Consider the following 21,657-nt stretch of genomic DNA (forward strand, 5'->3'; position numbering starts at 1 on the left):
TTCAGGCCCACCACAGAAAGCTGAATGGTAGATGTGATAGGGGGGTCTGGAATTTTAAACCATGAATAGATTACTTATAAAAACATGATGATTTCATTAAGTTTTTAAAAATAAGAAGTGATGACTATAAATCCCAAGAAAAAATGCTATATTTTGAGAGAATTGGTGTGAACTAGATGGGCCAAATTCTGCTTTTGGTTACATAAGTCTAAGTCTGGATTAACTTCCCTAAATTCCAAATGATGTTGTCTCTCTCACACATGCAAAACTCTACACAAACACTGCATAAAGTTGTCATCAGTTTTGGCAGTTTTACTAAGTCTTGCCCCTAGACATTCTAATGTAGTGAAACAGGATCTCTTGATGGAAGATATTTCACTCTTGGTCTGTGCAAGTCCAAGGTACAAAAGCTCATCTGTTTACATGGGCTTTTGTCAAAGATAGGAGAGGTGACTGAAGAGGCAGGTTCCAAGTGGTTTGGGCTAGAAGTACATTTTGTTCTGATATTTGTTGTTTATTGTTTTTTTCATTTTTGTAAAGAGGTCTGAATTCTAGTGGAGAAGTACATTTCATAAATTAAAAATAAAGAAATGATAATATCTGAGTGGGACTGCAATTTCTGAAGAAGCTATATGTGGGTCCAGATCCTGTTCTACTTGAATACATCCATTGTCTTGAAAAAGCAAAAGATCAGGCCTCTATGTGTGGTGAATAAATGGAAGAGTCCATTTTATTCTGTTGTTCATGAAACATGAAGATCATCTCATTTGAGAGGCAACCGCACAGTTGAAATCTTCAACAACACACAAATGTATAATGGATGCAAAAGATTCAGGATGCAAACTTCTGACGGTGGGGAAACAGAAGGTAGGGAAAGTGCCATGTAATAACAACGTAGTAGCTACAGCAGTTATGTACATGTACTTTAAAAGTATAAGTAAAGAAGTAACAGGCAGAACCATTCTGAAAAGAAAGACAACACTACAGTAAAGAGCAACTCCTTTTATTAATTTTTGTTTTACTTCATACAGTAATATAATTTAGCACTGAGAAACAGGGTACAAATATCAGGCAGAAAAAGGTTTCAAAGGCATTCATTTGTGTGTCAAAAAGCAAACCCCCAAAAGGACACGCTGGCATTCAGGGCTGTGTTTGGGGCCTCCTTGGCCCCTAGCGTTATACACAGCGACCTCATGAGCTGATCTTCGTTACAGCAAAGTCACACAGTTACCTGCAATCTGTTCCACTCACTTAGAATAAGCCAAAGAACAGTGCAATCTCATCCACAAGATGCTTGGTTCTGCAACTGAGGGTTGCATAGGACCAGCCCTAGTCACTGGAGAAACCCTTTTACAGAGGGAGTATTTCCCAGGGTGCCAGTTTACCCCGCATTACACTTCCAGAGCAGCCGAAACAGGCCACAACTGGAAAGAAAATTCTCTGTTAGGTAACATATGGATAAATGACAGTCAGGAATCCTCTATTTCTTTCAGCCTATGTGCTGTATTCACCCCATTCCCTGCAGGGCCGGCTCTGGCTTTTTTGCCGCCCCAGGCAAAAAAGCCTCCGGCCGGAGCGGGGCGGGGGCGGCCGGAGCCCCAACGGGGCTCCGCTCTCCCCCCCGGCGGCCGGGGGGAGGGCGCCGGGAGGGAGGGCGGCTGGAGCCCCGGGGCAAGGGCGGCGAGCCCCGGCGGGGGCTCGGCTCTCCCCCCACCCCGGCGGCCAGAGCACCGGGGGCAGGGCGGCTCGGCTCTCCCCCCGGCGGCCAGAGCGCCAGGGGCAGGGCCGCGAGCCCAAAAATGTTAAGGCGGAGGCAAGGTTGAGAGTACATATCAATAATTTACTGTAAAAATAGATTACAGGGATGTTGTAATTATCTCCCCCCCAAAGTAAAATAAAAACAAAACAAAGAATTACAAATCCAGGAAATTCAGTTACGATTAAAGTTAAAATGAATCCAAACATATTAAAGTATAGAAATGTACATTGAGGACACCCAAACAACCTTAACTCTGTCCTACAGTGATGACCATACAATTAAGATTAATGCATTTTAGTGTTCAAAGCCCAGATTAAATTAAATAGATGGTTAATGACAAAGTAATTCCCCCCAACCCGCTATGATGTCACTGTGGTGTCACTCCTACTGAGAACAATGAGAGATGGCAACCATTTTGAAAGAAGGTAATTCCTCACTGAATTCTCTGAGGAAGATTATTATATTACAGCTTCTACTGAATGACAAGCTTTCCGTTACAAAAAAAAAAATCAGGAATAAATGACTATTAATCCCTACAGTTTTTTTCCAAATGTAGCCTAGGCATTAAACGTCAGTGGGTAGTTTATAGAGTTGTATTATTTTGTTACCAAGATCATTCAAGACCAAAAAAAAAAATCTTACATCCAAGAAAATGGCACTTACATAATGCAAAGTTATTGCAAAATGGGTGTAAAATGTTAACCAAGTGTAAGAGAAGAATTCTGATTTGGTAGTTTTACTTGCATTTTGCCTAGCAGTAACTGACTACACAAGACAATAGGCAATGGGGAATCAGATCCAGTAACTCTATTTTATTCTAAATTCTTTGACATCCATCAGTTCTGTTTCTAAGGGAGACCTCCTCTTTTATCTGCTACAGAGCAGCCTTTGAGCTTCAGAATGCCCAATGTCAAGTCAAATGAAGGCAACTGCATAAGCAGACTAGAAATTTCTCTACACCTGAACTGCATAACAGGTTTAGAGACTCAGTGCACCACAAAAGGCAACAAAAAGCATAGAAAAATCATCCAAGGAATTGAAGACTCATCTCCACTTACGCTCCTACCACAGTTTTCCTTCCTTACCATCATTTCTGATTCAGATGCTTGTTGCTGCTTCAGAAGGTACAGCAAATCCTTCAGTCTTATCTGAAGGAAGACATTTCATTCTGAGTCACATTCCTTACAGCAGTTAAGAAGGGGGTATTTTTAACCTGGAGGCCTTGACTGGAAGCCAAGAGACCATGAACACTCACGAACTTCATATGTAGGACATGAAGCACTGTAGCTCTGAATGGATATTTTCAGCTGCTCCCAGTCAGGACTCCAGAGAAAATGGAAAAGATGCTCTTTGTATTGCTGTTTCTCTATACTGTGTCAAATCTGGAGATTTTCCTGACCTAGTGATGGTGAAAATTGATAGGAAGCTATTGTACTGAGAAATTAAATACGATCCATCCCAAAGTTCCTACAGCTGAATGGCCTTGAAAAAGAAGGAACATTTCTCAGTAATGAGCAGTTCTTCACCTGCAAAGCATGTGGTTTCCCTGTATCTTTAGCCCTGGCCCAATATCTTTCCCTGAAACATTTGTAACTTGATTTACTCAGTGGGAACTACTGTAGATTGAGTCTGTATATTTGCCATTATTTCCCCACCATTCCTAAAAAAATGCAATGCTGACTTTTTAAAAAAAAAAAACAGGAAGGGCAGGCTTTTTGAGGAGAAATGTTCCCCATTCATGGGCCATATCAGATAGCATGCATGTTATTGCAAAGACCCAACACATTTTACATGGGGCGAGCTAAACAGCTTCCCCAATACACACACAAAAATCTCACTTTTGATACCTCAGACATTCTAAACATGCTCTACAATTGACTGTGTTATTTCTTCAGGACAGAAGATTGGCTCTGAAATGGGATCAGGAAGTATCTGCCTCTTCATGTGTTCTCACTGCCATCTGCAATGAAAAGAAATATGTTTTATAACATTTTTTCACCATTTATACCATCTTTACAGAAAAATCCTCATCAAGTCTAATTCAATGGGAGACTTACCAAGAATCCATCCCAAGTTTGTTGGCCAGAAATTAAGCAATGGCCAGGTTCTGAAATCTGAAAAAGGAAAGCATAGTGGCTGGGTTCTGGATAATTTGCCACTATGTTATCATTATTAACAACTTATTTACTGTGCATTTGGTGCAGAACAAACATTAAAGATGACAGTCCCTGCCCCCAGTTACTTACTGTCTAACTCAGACTCTGATAGTACAGTTCAATCACATATAATAACCCATATTGGCTTGTCAGAGGGTATTAAGATTCCCTGTGGTAAATAATCTGTTGGGGTGATTTATCAGTATCTGGTAGTGAGATGAAATCCAACAGAGAAAGGGAAATTACCTCAAACACCTTTCAGCTTGATGATGGAAATTTAGCTTCTTCAAGCTAAAATGGGCCACTCTCTGACCCATTACTGGTTGTTGTATACCCATAGGTTAGATATACTTCCTAGCTCAGAGGAACTGGATTAGCCACATTTGTCTCAAGATGAAGGCACAGTACAGCATATATAATCACCTTGGAAACAGAGTGATACTGTAAGGCCCCACAGGTGAGGTGAGGTTCTGTGGCCTGCAATGTGCACGTCAGACTAGAAGATCACGATGGTCCCCTTTGACCTTAAAGTCTGAGTCTAGAACCCAGGCCTGTATAGCTACCAGGCAGCTGGCAGCTCCAGGTTGTCACCCAGCAGCAGCTGTAACTAACTTGTGCTTCACTTACTATGATCTGCTGTGGACCCAGATCATGGGAAATTCTGTCTCAAGGGTTTGACAGACAGCAACCCTGTGGCTCCTTGCCCTATATAAACCCAAGGGGTATTCCAAGAAGTATCCAGACAACAGTATGGATCTTCTGTAGCTGCCATAACTGTTCCTTGCACTTGAATCACTGGCTTGACTTTGTCTCCTGACTCGGACCCTGAAACCTGACTCAGACTCGGACCCCTGGTATCGACCCTGGCCGGGCTTGACTACAAAATCCTCTCTTATCCCAGCTTTGGTTTTGCCCCTGCTCTGACTGCCCTTGGTGGAATCATGACAGATATTGGACCTGATCCTGGAAGGGGCACAGCACTTGCAACCTCTGTTGATTTTGGCTGGTATTTCTAAAGGAACTAATGGGAAGTAGGCACCCAAATCCCTCTGAAATTTAACAGAAGTTAGGCACCTAACTCCCTTAGACTCCTTTGAAATCCCAGACTGTGTAAACACTATATTAGCCACAGAGCAGTGACAAAGTCCATTGAGCTGAATATCCCCTTCTTCCCATGAAAACTGGGCGAGTGGAGGAGGCCCACCACTGTCCCCTCTTTAGTACTACTGCAAGGTGCAGATTGAGGTCTCATCCTCTGCCATTTCCATGGCGGATGTAAAGGACAGTTACCTGTTCCGTAACTGGCGTTCTTCGAGATGTGTTGCTCAGGTGTATTCCACTATAGGTGTGCGTGCTCGCCACGTGCCCCGGTGCCGGAAGTTTTTCCCTTAGCAGTACCCGTAGTTGGGGAGCACCACTGCGACCCCTGGAGTGGCGCCTGTATATTGCACCATAAAGGGGGCTGCGTGCTCCCCCCCACCCTCAGTTCCTTCTTGCCAGACAACTCTGACACAGGGGAAGGAGGGCGGGATGTGGAATACACCTGAGCAACCCATCTCGAAGAACGCCAGTTACAGAACAGGTAACTGTCCTTTCTTCTTCGAGTGATTACTCATGGGTATTCCACTATAGGTGACTCCAAGCTATACCTGATGGAGGTGGGGAGGAGTTTAAAGTTTTAAGTTTTAAGGGTTACCCGGGCGGAGTACCGCCCTACCAAACCCTGCTTCATCCCGTGCTTGGGAGACGATCGCATAGTGCGAGGAGAAGGTGTGGACAGAGGACCACGTAGCAGCCCTACATATGTCCTGAATAGGGACGTGAGCCACATAGGCCGCTGACGAGGCCTAAGCTCTCGTCGAATGAGCCTTCACTATAGGAGGCCGGGGAACCCCTGCCAGGTCGTAACAGGTGCGAATGCACGAGGTGATCCAGCGGGAGATCCACTGGGTAGAGACTGGACGCCCCCTCATGCGCTCGGCCGATGCAATGAACAGTTGGGGGGACTTCCTAAATGGCCTGGTTCTGTCTAGGTAGAAGGCCAGCGCTCTGCGGACATCTAACATGTGCAGGCGGCGTTCCTCGTTAGAGGAATGGGGCTTAGGGCAGAGGATAGGGAGGAAAATATCCTGATCCATGTGAAAAGCCGAGACTACCTTCGGCAAAAAGGCGGGGTGAGGGCCGAGCTGAACCTTGTCCTTATGGAAGACCATATACGGTGGTTCAGAGGTCATAGAATCATAGAATATCAGGGTTGGAAGGGACCTCAGGAGGTCATCTAGTCCAACCCCCTGCTCAAAGCAGGACCAAATCCCAACTAAATCATCCCAGCCAGGGCTTTGTCAAGCCGGGCCTTAAAAACCTCCAAAGAAGGAGACTCCACCACCTCCCTAGGTAACGCATTCCACTGCTTCACCACCCTCCTAGTGAAAAAGTTTTTCCTAATATCCAACCTAGACCTCCCCCACTGCAACTTGAGACCATTGCTCCTTGTTCTGTCATCTGCCACCACCACTGAGAACAGCCGAGCTCCATCCTCTTTGGAACCCCCCTTCAGGTAGTTGAAAGCAGCTATCAAATCCCCCCTCATTCTTCTCTTCTGGAGACTAAACAATCCCAGTTCCCTCAGCCTCTCCTCATAAGTCATGTGCTCCAGACCCCTAATCATTTTTGTTGCCCTCCGCTGGACTCTTTCCAATTTTTCCACATCCTTCTTGTAGTGTGGGGCCCAAAACTGGACACAGTATTCCAGATGAGGCCTCACCACTGTCGAATAAAGGGGAACGATCACGTTCCTCGATCTGCTGGCAATGCCCCTACTTATACAGCCCAAAATGCCGTTAGCCTTTTTGGCAACAAGAGCACACTGTTGACTCATATCCAGCTTCTCGTCCACTGTGACCCCTAGGTCCTTTTCTGCAGAACTGCTACCCAGCCATTCGGTCCCTAGTCTGTAGCAGTGCATGGGATTCTTCCGTCCTAAGTGCAGGACTCTGCACTTGTCCTTGTTGAACCTCATCAGGTTTTTTTTGGCCCAATCCTCTAATTTGTCTATGTCTCTCTGTATCCGATCCCTACCCTCTAGTGTATCTACCACGCCTCCTAGTTTAGTGTCATCTGCAAACTTGCTGAGAGTGCAGTCCACACCATCCTCCAGATCATTAATAAAGATATTAAACAAAACCGGCCCCAGGACCGACCCTTGGGGCACTCCGCTTGAAACCGGCTGCCAACTAGACATGGAGCCATTGATCACTACCCGTTGAGCCCGACGATCTAGCCAGCTTTCTATCCACCTTACAGTCCATTCATCCAGCCCATACTTCTTTAACTTGCCGGCAAGAATACTGTGGGAGACCGTATCAAAAGCTTTGCTAAAGTCAAGGAATAACACATCCACTGCTTTCCCCTCATCCACAGAGCCAGTTATCTCATCATAGAAGGCAATTAGGTTAGTCAGGCATGACTTGCCCTTGGTGAATCCATGCTGACTGTTCCTGATCACTTTCCTCTCCTCTAAGTGTTTCATAATTGATTCCTTGAGGACCTGCTCCATGATTTTTCCAGGGACTGAGGTGAGGCTGACTGGCCTGTAGTTCCCCGGATCCTCCTTCTTCCCTTTTTTAAAGATGGGCACTACATTAGCCTTTTTCCAGTCATCTGGGACCTCCCCCGATCACCATGAGTTTTCAAAAATAATGGCTAATGGCTCTGCAATCTCATCCGCCAACTCCTTTAGCACCCTCGGATGCAGTGCATCCGGCCCCATGGACTTGTGCACGTCCACGTCAGAGCCCTGAGCTCGGAGACCCGGTGGGTTGAGATGATAGCTACTAAGAACGCCACTTTCCATGATAAGTGGGACCACGAACATGTGGCTAAGGGCTCGAAAGGAGGCCCGGTGAGGCGGGAGAGCACTAGGTTCAGGTCCCAGAGCGGGACCGGGGGTCTGGCGTAAGGGAATGCCCGATCTAACCCTTTTAGAAACCGGGACATCATGTGATGTGAAAACACCGAAAGGCCCTGCACCGGGGGGTGAAAAGCCGAAATGGCTGCCAGGTGTACCCTGATAGAGGAGGGCACCAGCCCTTGGGTCCTAAGGGACAGGAGGTAATTGAGGACAAGCTGGATAGATGACGAAGAGGGAGAGGAACCTCTATCCCTCGCCCACATAGAGAACCGATACCATTTAGCCAGGTAGGTTCGACGTGTGGAGGGTTTCCTACTTTCCAGCAGGACCCGTCGCACATCCTTAGAACATCTCCCTTCCTCCTCATTCAACCACGGAGCAGCCACGCCGTCAAGTGGAGCGGGGCCAGGTTGGGATGGAGGAGACGACCTTCCTCCTGGGAGAGGAGGTCCAGGCGGAGAGGCAGCCTGCGAGGGGGCCCCGCTAAGAGTTGCAGCAGGGTCCCGTACCAATGTTGACGGCCCAGTCCGGCGCTATGAGGATAACCCGCACCCCGTCTGACTTCACCTTCTGTAGGACCCTGCCTATTAGGGGGAAGGGCGGGAATGCGTACAACAGGGGCCCCGACCCTGGGAGCAGGAACGTGTCCGAGATCGCACCCTTGCTCTCTCCCGCCCTGGAGCAGAACCGGGGACACAGTCGATTCTGGGCAGTGGTGAACAGGTCTACCTGGGGAGTGCTCCACTGCAGGAAGATCCACCTGGCCACCTCCCTGTGCAGGGACCACTCATGCTGTTGGGAGAACACCCTGCTCAGGCGGTCCGCAAGTGTGTTGCTCTTGCCAGGCAGGTAAAAGGCCCTCAGGAGGATGTCATGGGCTATACAGAACTCCCACAGGAGCTGGGCTTCCTGGCATAAGGCCCGGGAACGTGTGCCCCCTTGCCTGTTGACATAATACATTGCAGTCGTATTGTCCATGAGAACTCTGACCACCTTCCCCTCTATGTGCTGGTGGAAGGCCACACATGCCAGGCGCACAGCCCTGAGTTCCCTGACATTTATGTGCAGGGTCAGTTCCTCGGGAGACCACATACCCTGGGTCTCGAAGTCCCCCACGTGGGCTCCCCAGCCCAGGTCCGAGGCATCCGACACTAGATCTAGTGAAGGAGGGGGCTCTCGGAAGGGGATACCCCGAAGCATGTTGCTCGGGAGAGACCACCAGTGCAGGTCTGCCACCACCGTCGGCAGTACCGTAACGACCTTGTCCAGGCCGTCCCTGGCCTGGGAGTACCGGGAGGCCAGCCAAAGCTGAAGGGGCCTCATCCTGAGCCTGGCACCACAGAGGTGCATGCTGCCATATGGCCTAGGATTTGAAGGCACACCCGTGCCATAGTTACCGGAAAGGCCGTGACTGAGGCGATGAAAGCTTTGAGCGTCTCGAACCTGTCCTGTGGGAGGGAGGCCGTGACCACCTGGAAATCTAACAGTGCTCCTATGAAGTTTATGTGCTGAACCGTGACTAACGTGGATTTGTCCTCGTTTACCACTAGGCCTAGAGCCCCGCAGGTGTTTAGCAGGAAATTCATCTGCTCCTATACCTGAGACCGGGACTTGCCCTTGAGCAGCCAGTCATCGAGGTACAGGAAGATCTGCAGCCCTTTCCTCCTGAGGTGGGCCGCCACCACCGCCATACACTTTGTAAAGACCCTGGGGGCAGTAGAGAGCCCAAAGGGGAGGACCGTAAACTGGTAGTGGTCCTGACCAACCAGGAAATGGAGGAAGCGCCTGTGACCTTCGAAAATATGGATGCGAAAATATACATCCTGGAGGTCCAGAGCCGTGAACCAATCCCCCGGGTCCAGGGATGGAATAATAGAGGCCAGGAACACCATGCGGAATTTGCAATGAACCAGGAACTGGTTGAGATTCCGCAGATTGAGGATGGGCCGCAGGCCACCCTTTCCCTTCGGGATGAGGAAATACCCAGAGTAAAAGCCCTTGCCCTGGAATTCCCGAGGTACCCTTTCCACTGCTCCCAGGGAGAGGAGGCGCTCTACCTTCTGGCTGAGGAGGGGGGCATGCTCCGGGTCCCCAGCCAGCTCCCGGGCTGGCGGATGGTGAGGAGGGGCCGAAACGAACTGCAACCTGTACCCTTGGGAGATGGTGCTGAGGACCCATCGGTCTGACGTTATACGGGACCATTGCAGTCGGAAGGCTGATAAATGGTTGGTAAAACTCAACTTTATTAACCGGGGGGGGGAGGGGTACACTGGCAACAGGCCCAGTGACCACCCGCAACGAGTCAAAAACGCCATTTCCCTGGCCTCTTGGCCTTCGAGGGCCCAGGTCGTGGGGCCAAACGGGATTGGCGTTGGGACCGACGCCTCTGCTCTCTCTGCCTCTTAGGTGGGGGCTCGTATCTGCCCCGTGCTGGGGAAGCCGAGGGCTGCGGTCTGGGCTTGTCCTTGGCCGGCGGGACATACAGACCAAGTGTGTGCAGGGTGGTGCGGGAGTTCTTCATCCCGTGCAGACGGGTGTCTGTCTGGTCTGCAAATAATGCTTTGCCATCAAATGGCAGGTCCTGCATTATAGACTGGGACTCCACCGACAGTCCCGAGAGGGAAAGCCACGATGCACGCCTCAGGGAGATAGCCGTGGCCATCGAACGAGAGCTGCTTTCGCTACTGCTGTATCCTCGTCAAGCAGCGCTTTGAACTCTTTCCTGTCCTGCTCTTGGAGGGAGGGCTCGAATTTTGGCAAAGAGCCCCATAAGTTAAAATCAAAGCGACTCAGGAGGGCTTGGTGGTTCGCCACCCTGAGTTGGAAACTGGCTGTGGAATAAACCTTTTTGCCAAACGTGTCTAGTCTCCTGGCCTCCTTATCTTTTGGGGTCGGTGCGGGCTGCCCGTGCCGCTCACGGTGGTTGACCGACTCCACCACCAAGGAGTTCGGAGTGGGGTGGGTGTAAAGATACTCGTGCCCTTTCGTGGACACGAAAGTATTTATGTTCCGCCTTCTTAGAGATAGGCGGGAGGGAGGCCGGGGTCTGCCATAGGCCCGTGGAGATGTTTGCCACCCCCTGGTGAAGTGGCAGTGCCACGCGGCCCGGTGCCGAGGAGGAAAGGACATTGAAAAGATTGTCCGATGGTTCCTCCATCTCCTCCGCCTGCAGGTGTAGGTTGGCGGCTACACGTCGGAGGAGCTCCTGGTGCGCCTTGAAATGTTCTTGAGAAGGAGGAGGCGGTGACGCTATGGACTCATCCGGTGCCTGCGGGGCAACCGGGACGGACCTGAGAGCATCGGGCAGTGCCGGTATGCCACAGTCCGCATCAGGGACCGGTTGCGGTGCCGTCAGCGCGGCACCCGAGGACTGCCCTCGGTGCCTAGACGGGGACACAGAGCGGGCTTGGGATGCCCCCACCACGGAGCGGGGCCTCGGCGGTGCGGGCGCCTGGGGCCACGGTGCCCACTGGCACCACTGTCCTTGCCAGGGTGCCCCTTGCCACTGCACCACCTGGGGTCCCACCAGGGTTATCTGTTCCTAGGGAACGGCGCGGCCCGGGGAGGGGCGGCTGGGAGCTGAGGCAGAGGTGGCCGAGGATCGCACGGTGCTATGGGAGCAGTTAAAGTGGTGCCGTCCACACCGGCTCCTGCCACGGGATTTCGACCTCGACGATGAATAGGAATAGACGTCGGAGGGCGTATCCATGGACTCTCTTCGGAGGCTCCGGGCGCGGCGCCGCGGTGCCGGTGAGTGCCAGTATGCACTCTGAACGTGGCTATCATCACGGTATGATCACCGGTGCCGTCGGCGTCGAGATCTGCTCTCACTCGACGCAGAGCGTCGACGCTTCCCATGCCGGCGCCTGCTGCCTCTGTGGGTCGAGGACGACTCAGGCGATTCACTCCCAGGCGACCCCGACAATGGAGTAGAGGTATGTCTGGGGCTACGTGAGGGCCCGGCAGATCGGAAGGAGGTCTCCACAACCGACGTAGCCGGTGAGGGCTGGGAGCCCAACGGTGGTTTCCCTCGGGACCGGGGCCTCACCTCGGACGGCCCGCTCGGTACCGGCATGGCGAGGACGTTGCGCGCCGCCTGGGCTGCCTCCGGCGTGGAGGGAACTCATATCGGCGGGGAGGTCCACGCGGACAGGGCCGGACTACTCCGCTCCGCATGAGTCGGCGGTCTGAGCCCCGACGGGGATCGTGGGCTGGCCAACTCAGGTCCGGCCTCACCCCTGTCCTTCTCACGGCGTCGCTGGGATTTGCCCTGCTTCTTGGCTGGGGAGTGGTGCCGACTGGTGGATGGGGCTTCGCTCCGCACCAATGACGTGGCACCCAGGGCCACGTCGGGTCGGCGCGCCGGTGCCGGGGCCAATGCCGATTCCATAAGGAGGGCCCGGAGACGAATCTCGCGCTCGCGTTTAGTCTGGGGCTTAAACAATTTTCAAATTTTGCACTTCTCACTTATGTGAAACTCGCCCAGATAGCGAAGACATTCGGAGTGCGGATCGCTTCTGGGCATGGAATTGCGACAGGAGTCGCACGACTTGAAGCCTGGGGCACGGGGCATGCCCCGAGCCAGGCTACCAACTAGAGAAGCTATCTATCGATGAACAAGTACCACTAAGGCTAGAAGCGCTGCAGCCAAGGCTGGAGCACAAAGTTCCGACTACCTTCACTGGCGGCAAGAAGGAACTGAGGGTGGGGGGAGCACGCAGCCCCCTTTATGGCGTGATATACAGGCGCCACTCCAGGGGTCGCAGTGGTGCTCCCCCACTACGGGTACTGCTAAGGGAAAAACTTCCGGCACCGGGGCACGTGGCGAGCGTGCACACCTATAGTGGAATACACATGAGCAATCACTTGAAGAAGAACTCCTGCATCCCTCACAGCCCCAAAGAAACTGCACAGGGACGCTCAGAGGGCTAGGGTGGACAGGAGCTCATTTGCATGACTTGCCCATCCTTCTTGAACAGCTTCTACCTGTAGAGCAGCAGGTCCCCTTTTTTCCACTCTGCTCATCACATTAAACATACTAAGGACTGGTGAGCCCTGTGAGCAGTGGTTTCACATATATACCCTTCCTTTAGGAGACTATATCTTGCACAACCAACTTTTTCTCCAAGTTATCTCCATTTTTTGTTTTGAGAGTTGGCAAAGTTTGCACACTTGAGCATGAGCTTTTCTTTCCCCAATCACTTTGTATTGTGTACCCATCAAATATAGGAAACACTTCTTGGTAAGTAGCAAATAATCTTGATGGTCAGCATTCACTCAGGGCAAGTTTCTGCCACCATTAGCCCTTTGGAGTAGTTCCACTGAAGTCAATGGTACTACTTGTAGAATAAGATACTACTCAATGTATGTAAGGGGGAAGAACTGAGGCGTTATTTTTTAATTTTACTTTTTTACAGGGAAAAGTCACATTCTGCATTTTCTCATATAAATAACATGAAAATTGTCTGCCTGCTGCTCTCTGAAAATAATACTCTATGTTGATGTTGCTGGACTTGAAGGACACAAACATATGAAAGCAAAAGTTATCTGAAATAACTAGATATTTTTCTTGTCATGTTTTCTGGACTTGTACGGTATAGTTATTCATCTCTAAAACGATCTATTAAAATTCCTGCCATTTTTTATAACAATATAAATGTTTCTTACCTGATAAGCAGTTAAATTATCTATGAGTTTATGAGTGACTGAAGAAAGATATGAGAATTCTGGTTGATAATGAGATATAGTTTAATGTTCCACAAAGAGGCCAAAAGGAAGCTACAGAAACAAATGACTTTTCATCCTCCAAATAATTAACACTTGGCATCAATACAGCACCTTCTACCTGAGGCTCTTAAAGCACTTTACAAACATTAATGAATTAAACCTCACAATAGTTCCGTGTGATATCTGTATTAATATCCCCTTTTATAAGTGGTGATATTGGCATACAGAATGTTTAAGTGACTACGGGTATGTCTACACATAATCTGCTACAACAGAACCACTGTAGCGCTTCAGTGTAGACACTGCCTATGCCGATGGGAGGGATTCTCCCATCAGTGTAGGTAATTCACTTCCCTGAGAGGCAGTAGGTAGATCAACAGAAGAATTCTTTCATTGACCTAATGCTGTTTACGCTGGGGGCTATGCTGATGTAAGTTTCCAGTGTAGACCAACTCTTACTTAGTTAAAGAAGTCTGATGCAGAACTGGGAATGGAACACAGATGTCTTGAGTCCCAGGATTCTCCATATCAAAACCATAAGAAAACTATCTGGTCTTAAAGTTTGAACAGTCATATTCAGCTATGAATTAATAACAACCAGAGAATTCTGTTATTGTGTTTACTGTGCATATGACAAATTATTCTTAACCTAATACATTAATTAGTACATCTTTTATCCTCATTTCAGTGACTTCTTTATAATAATAGACAATAAACATCTTCATGGCTTTAAAACAGAGCAAAACCAACTCATTAAAATCCCTGAATTACATTTTCAATTTATTTCAGTTGAACTTTATTGATAATCTCAGAGTACAAAACTCCAGAATAATTTCATACTGTTAATTGCATCTTAAAAAGACTATAAACCCACTAAACTTTCTGTGATTTTAGGATAATAATGCAGCTTTTTACAAGATGTATTCAAGTCAGCAGGGCCTGATGAAATTCACACAGAGTACTTAAGGAACTAGCAGAAGCTATGTTGGATCCATTAGTGATTGTCTTCAAGAATTTATGGACGATGGGTGAAGTGCCAGATGACTGGAGAAAGCAAACACAGTACCTATTATGTCCTCTGACAGACTTACAGACCTAGTGGATTGGGGAGAAGCAACAGATGTGATATAACTTGATTTTAGTAAGGCTTCTGACACAGTCCCACATAACATCCTCATAAGCAAAGAAGGGAAACGCGGCCTAGATAAAATTACTATAAGGTGGGTACACAACTTGTTGAAAAACCATACTCAGAGAGTAGTTATCAGTTTCTGCACAAATGTATATAAATAAGGCAGTGAAGAATTAGGCCCAGGTGGGCCCAAACCTAATATCCCAATCCAAACACCTCCAAACTCTGGGGAAGCCTATATCCCCGTTCCAATCCAAAGTTTGGACTTGGAAGCTGATTGTACAATGGATTGAAACAATACCCCAGATCCAAACACTTCCACATTTTCAGATGTTTCTCAACTTTGCCACCCAGGGCATCTGTTTTTTGTTTGTTTTTTAGCAACTCTGATTTCAATCAATTCCTTGGGATGGAAATGAGCAAAGAAAGCTCATTTTGTGCTATTCAAGCCAAATACTAATGTGATGCTTAGGTGGCATGCCACTCTGTGGAATTCATAGTCCGGAGTTAGGTGCCCAGGTATGGGGAGAGTTAGGTGCCTAAGAATGGGATTCACAAAAGCCAGCACTCTGAACAGGGAGCTGCCTCACAAAGCCAGTAGGAAATGCTGAGGAGACAGGTGCAATTTAAGCTCCACTTCTCAAAGGAATTTAGCTGCCTAAATCCAGGCCAAAGGGAGATGCCTATCTCTGCTCGGGATTAACAGCCATGAACCCTCTCTTGGAGTTAGGTGCCTAAGCCCTTTCTTGAAAAAAAAAAAAAAAACCCAGTGGTGCTGGTGCTTCCCCCCACTTTATTACCTTTTGCCTAGTGGTTATAGCAGTCAATCAAGACGTGGTTCAATTCCTCCTTCTGTCTGATGTGGAGCAGGAATTTGAACCCCTCAAAAGAGTGCTCTAATCACTGAGCTATGGGCTATTATGGGGTATCTCTCTGTCTCTCCTGTTGAAATTATTCCATTTTGTATAACCAATTAAATAGAGATTAGAACAGAGAATTGAATTTGGGTCACCCATATCCTGGGTGACTGTGCTAACCACTCAGCTAAAGATTATAAAGGTATAACCATCACTTCCTCCTCTGGCCTTCAACTACATCTACCAGATCAGGCCCTGCAGGTGACAAAGGTAGGGCAATGCCTAGTTTTACAATTCCGCCAAGGCTTAGGCATGAGCTAGGCAACTGGGATCAGCACTGAGGCAGCTGTGCGCATGCTCAGCAGCAGATGTTTAGGTGCCTATACTGGCAGAAAGCTAGACTTAGAGGCCTACAGAATTAGGCAGCAGCTAAGTGGTGAATGCCAGTGGTAGCTAAATGTTGGAATTAAGCAGTTAGTGCCAGTTAGGCACTTTAATCCCTTTGTGAATCTGGACCTTAGTGTATATGAGTCCAATCCAGCAAGCCCTCTACATGCAGGACTCCAGTTTAAGCACTGAGAATTTTGTGCACAGAAGGGTTGGGTGCATACAGGGCCGGCTCTGGCTTTTTTGCCGCCCCAGGCAAAAAAGCCTCCGGCCGCCCCCCCCCCCCCCGGAGCGGGGGGGCCCGCCCCGCCCCCCCCGCGGCCAGAGCGCCGGGGGCAGGGCGGCAAGCCCCGGCTGGGGCTCGGCTCTCCCCCCGGGGGCCAGAGCACCACGCCGCCCCCCTCCAGGTGCCGCCCCAAGCACCAGCTTGGGTGCCTGGTGCCTGGAGCCGGCCCTGGGTGCATATCTATCTTTATACAGATCTTGAAATGCACAACCTACAGTAAGAAACATTTATATCTCAGATTTGACACAGCTAGTTAGCTATAAGTGACAATAGGGCTACTAAGAATGAGCATGCTCCAAGAATCCACCAGCATTTCACTGTGAGGAAGCAAGTTGGTCTTGTGGTTAAGATATTGGATTGGGAATCCGGGTTCAATTCCTGTCTGTGATCATAGGCAAGTCACTTAACCAGACTTAATTCCTTATTTGTGAAAGAGGGGTGATAATACTTTGTCTGCCTTTGCCTATTAGAGTCTGCGCTCTTCAGGATAAGGACTATTTCTTAGTTTTACTGTGTATATAGTGCTTAGCAAAACAGGACCTCAATCTTGGGTTTGAGTTGCTCTAGACATTTCTGTAATCCAAATAATAGAGTCACCAGGTGTCACTCTGCAAAGTGCAGTTTGGGCCTTCTCTAGCTGACAGCTCTGTTCTAGATGTTGTCCAGGAATAGAACCGGTTAAAAAATTTTAAATTTTGGAATGTCAACATAAATATGGTGACATTTTCATGAAAATAACGTCTTGTTTTTTGACCAGCTATAAACAGGAAGGGAGGAAAGGACCATACAGTTGACGAAGTAAAAAATGACGGGTGACGGGCAAGGCTATAAGGGTGATGAGGCAGGAGCTTTTCCTATCCTTTCCCAACAACACCTTTCTATAACTGGAGAAGAAGGGAGGAGCCCTTAAAAAGATCCAAACTGGTAACTGGGGTGAGAACAGAACATAGAAGCAGATTTCATCCAATAATACCTTTTGTTTTTAAAAAACAAAATCTTGGTTCATAGTTTGGCTTGGATCCAATCTGTCCCCACACTTGCACGAGAGCTACTCCAACACTACTAGAGGTGAATGGCCATAAAGAGAAGAACTAATGCCCCTGAAACATAACCTGTGGGTGCATGAAGGGAGGGCACATGACTGCATGAAATCTCCCAGCTTATTTTTTAACATGTCAACATGGACCTAGTTCTTCTGGAGCATCTGCAACAGTCTGACTCTGAATAGGCCAGGCTGCTGTGGTGCCAAGATCTGCTTCCTTCTTGTGCTTGTACAGCTCTGAAAGCTGTAGATATTTATGTCTGGACTGGTCACATATCCCACACAATCACCTGGGTACTTTCAAACTTTTCTGAACAAAATATTCCAATTGTATGTTGGTCTTAAAGGAAACGTCATAAAATGATTAAGGAGACAGATAAAGAAATACAGGTAATGGAATACTGTACTTAAAATTGTTTATGTCAAGTTATTAACCATTGAGTTTATATACCCAATAATTTTAAGATTATTTAGATATTCAGGTTATTATTTCCATAATTTTAAACTACATTGTAAACATTATCAGAGGCAAGACAATGAGTACTACTGCAACTTGCTGATTTACTGTATGATTAAGGAATTTATGCTGCCTTAAATTGATGACAAACATTTTGATTTAAGATTGATAATCATTATTTCCAAATCACTATCGTGGTTTTTAAAACTCAGTTTCTAAATGTGCAGTTCTACTCTGAGAATTTATTCTGAAAAAATTGGCATATGGAGTTCCATGTTTACTATCTCACTGATTCCAAATTGAATTTGCTCTGTATAAAAGTAAACAGATTATACTTTGCCAATTCCGCAAATTTACCTGGACTCTGAGGCACAAGCTGGGTTCTCTCATCCTTGCACACCATTATCAGTAATAGAGGTTCTGCAGGTCAGATCACTCACTGACTTCGGCACAACCCCATTAGCCTTCAGTGGCATTGTACAGATAGAAGCGAAGGTATAATTGGAAGACAGTAGGGTTGCACAAGGGTAACTGAGGACATAATTTGCCTAGTGTGTGTCTGTTACTGGTGATAATGTACAAAAGTAAAACCTTGCTTACTTCCCAGTTTGAGTTTGGTACTGAGAAAAAACATATTACATTTGATATGGAAACTGTGAGAAACAAACCTGGAATGCTGTGATGCCATTTTTAGAAAGTCACTCTTCAGAACAAAACAGCAATGTAAACTCCCTTGACTTAATTGTGCCTGAAAGGCACTCCCCCAGTGGTGGAACCAACCAGGTAGAGGCAGGTACTGTGACTGCTGGTATGCCTCTTCATGAAGTTCAGTTTACTCCTCTGACACATCTAGCCAGCTTTGCCAAGCACGGCACAGAGGAGAGGGAGAGCTGAGCATCACTTTCTTCCGACACCTTTTAAGGGTGCACACGTGGGGAAGGAAAGACTGCTTGTGTGCTTCCTCTTCTCTCCACATTTCTACATACGGGTCAAATGCAATCCTATTTTATTAACTGGATAAACTTTGCTAAAGTAGTTCACTAACAGGAGACAGTTGCGCTTCTTTAATTGTTTTTCACTTGAAGCTGTTTTTCAGTTACCTATGATAACTGAAAGGTGTTCACAGGCAAAATTGGCTCTAAGCTACCACCATGAATCATGTTGTTAGACCTCGCAGTCTACTAGGTACAATAAATATTTTCCTCTCACCTGTTTTTCCTCTCAACAACAAAGTAATCATAACTAATTGAGTGTCGCTATTCAAATGAGATCAGAAGTATAAAAGGTATAATAAATTAGGTTGGTAGGTAAACCATCTGCACTGTTTTTCAGTTACAGTGCATTCACTCTTGCAGTATGGACAGCATTAAAGGAGAGAATGCAGTTCCAAAAGTTGCAGGTAAATTTATTATTAATACTTGTCACCTATTTGGAATAAATATGTTTTGTCTTTCTTGTATTTAATTATATCATGAAGACTCCTGCCTGTTGATGTATAAGTGAAAGAGTACAGACCAGATTAACAGAAAAATTCCGAAGAATTTAAAATGGAAAGCAGACATCCCATGCAATTATGTATTGCTGCTGTTATACCTCCAGCATTCCTTTGCATCTCTTGATCTCAGTTGCTTTGATTCTAAAGAGCACTGAGTCAACCTAGTGACAAGGGCATTTCCAGAAATTTTCTCTTTTTCCCATAAGAGAAAATTACTGCACTTCTGCAATTATCAGGCTACAATGTAGGAAGTACAGAACAATTTATTACAGCAGTGACACATGCTAATGTCACTGTTAATGGTAGATAACTCAATGCCATTCACATGTTATACTGTGAGTGCTTGCCAACAAATGTCCCTGTTGTATGACACCATGAAAAATCACTTGAGATAACATGACAACTATGAAATTAAACTAGGTCTGAACTGTACACCCTAGATAAAAATTATATAATGTACAGAATAGTAGAATCCATCATCTACACTTGTATAAAACAGTACAAATTACAAAGGATTCTATCAGGAATACTCCCACAGTTTCTGCACATTGCTTGCAACTTTAGACAACATTCTTACCTCATTATTTTTTGTACTATTCTTTGTTTGTTTGCTTTACTTAACCTACCTTCAATGTTCTGCTTTATAATTCTAGCTGTCTCTTATTTAAAACACTTAATTTAGATTTGTTAGCTGATTTCTTTAATTCATTGCTCTCTGGGAACAATTTCAAGTAATATAACATTAATAAATTAGTTCATATAGATGTATGTTAACTGCAAACAAATTAGCAACAATGAAGGCCTGATTCAAAGCTTGTTGAAGTCAATGAGACTCTTTCTAGTGCAAGGTGACCTGGGAGAACAGGGGCACGGGTATGATACTTAGTGTAACTGCAGATTGCCCCACTATAGAAGTTTGCAAAATGCAATGTACCTCAACCCTAGGATAAGTTCAAGAGGGTTCAAAGTCTGCTATGAACCTTTTGCACAGCTAAAATCACTCTTCCCTCACTCACATACTCACTCTGCCTGAAGATACCATTTATAGTGACAATACATTGTCCAGGTAAAAATAATGGTTTCCAGGATTCTGTAGAAAAGCATCTTTTTTGGAAAAAGAATAGTTATTTGCCATTACTTCTGAGTGGGAAATCTTGATCTTCCACCAGTGGAGAATTTCTAAAATGCCGTCAGGGCAGCTTGCCTTGCCTTTGCCTGGATTACACCAGGGGACTTGATTTAAATAGTCCATACTAAAATGTAGAGCTTTCATTTGAAATCAATTGACAAAAAAGGCCCCAGGTTTCTTCTGAGGCCACTCAAATGTTTTTGTTCTCCAGCACAAGGGAAGTCAGTTCTTCTGGTAAGAGTATTTCAAAGGTATTCACACAGTGAAGGAGAGACAAAGTACTGCAGTCACATTTCTTTGTGAAAATGTGACTGCAGAGAAATTTGGTCTTATACTGGAAGAAAATGTGAAAATCATAAACATGACTTGAGTTGTCAACCACTTAATAAAATGTTCAAATTCTTGCTTTCATACACGTACAAGAAACAAGCAAAGGAATAACACTGAAATAGCATGATGTTATTCGTTTATACAACAGCACAATTGTTGAGGTAAAAAAATATTGTATACACTAATAGTGACTAAAAGAAGTAAACATAATTTTAGGAAGTTGTAGGGAAAACTGCTTTTTATCATCTCAGAGTAGCTCTATTGTTGGCTTTGCATTTAAAGACAATAAATGGGACTGTTATATCTGTTGCCATTCGAAGTATGGGTTTACATATCGTTTGGGTCCTTTACAGACCCTTACCCACATCATCCAGAGAGCTTGAGATCATATTCCTGCTAATAGATCCATGATTTCAACTCTGCAGGGCAGGGTGAAAGGGCATTCCCAGAGAAGATCCCTTTCCTTTGGAGTGTATTATCCTGTTAGTTTAACAGAGCTGGAATCTGTTGATCTTGATGCAAAGCACATTTATTTTTTCCAGGGTTTTACCTGTGTGAGAGAACTGTGTGGAGGACCATTCTTTATTTTTGGTCAGTCTGTTCTCTGGAACTGATTACTGGAGTATGTGCATTGCACATAGACAGAGGTAACGAGATGGGCACCTCACTGTACATAAAGAAGAGCTCAATGCTCCCCTTTCTAAAAAGTACATGGGAGGGCAAAAACGATGGGGGAAAAACTCTCTACCAGGTTCATCTTGATGCCACAGGCTCATTTCAAAAAGGAGCAGACTGTGGTCTATGGGAGGTAGAAAGGTCACAGTTTCCAGACCCTGTGGATCCAGAGCATAAGCCTATAGAGCTTGAGCCAATCCTGGCAACAGACTTTCTCTCTGAACCATTCTCTGCAGGGTCTAGTAGCCTCCTCTATGTTGCCATTAGCTCTTCCCTCCTGTGCCTGAACACTACATCCTCTGAGGGAGCAAAAGC

At 46.6% G+C, this 21,657-nt stretch overlaps 1 protein-coding gene across 1 annotated transcript in view; it reads right to left on the reverse strand.

The window, feature by feature from the left end:
- Positions 1 to 3,224: 3,224 nt before the first annotated feature.
- LOC112115942 (leucine-rich repeat-containing protein 7) overlaps positions 3,225 to 21,657 on the reverse strand; it is a 243,760-nt gene continuing 225,327 nt past the window's right edge. Inside the window, exons 25-26 of the mRNA XM_029912345.1 lie at positions 3,817 to 3,873; positions 3,225 to 3,719 (exon numbers count right to left, since the gene is read on the reverse strand). Of these exons, the coding sequence (XP_029768205.1) occupies positions 3,681 to 3,719; positions 3,817 to 3,873 (96 nt within the window). The 3' untranslated portion in view covers positions 3,225 to 3,680. The remainder of the gene's footprint in view (positions 3,720 to 3,816; positions 3,874 to 21,657) is intronic.

Source organism: Terrapene carolina, unplaced genomic scaffold (genome assembly GCF_002925995.2).
Source record: "Terrapene carolina triunguis isolate 2854851 unplaced genomic scaffold, T_m_triunguis-2.0 Scaffold210, whole genome shotgun sequence".
Taxonomy (NCBI): Eukaryota; Metazoa; Chordata; order Testudines; family Emydidae; genus Terrapene; species Terrapene triunguis.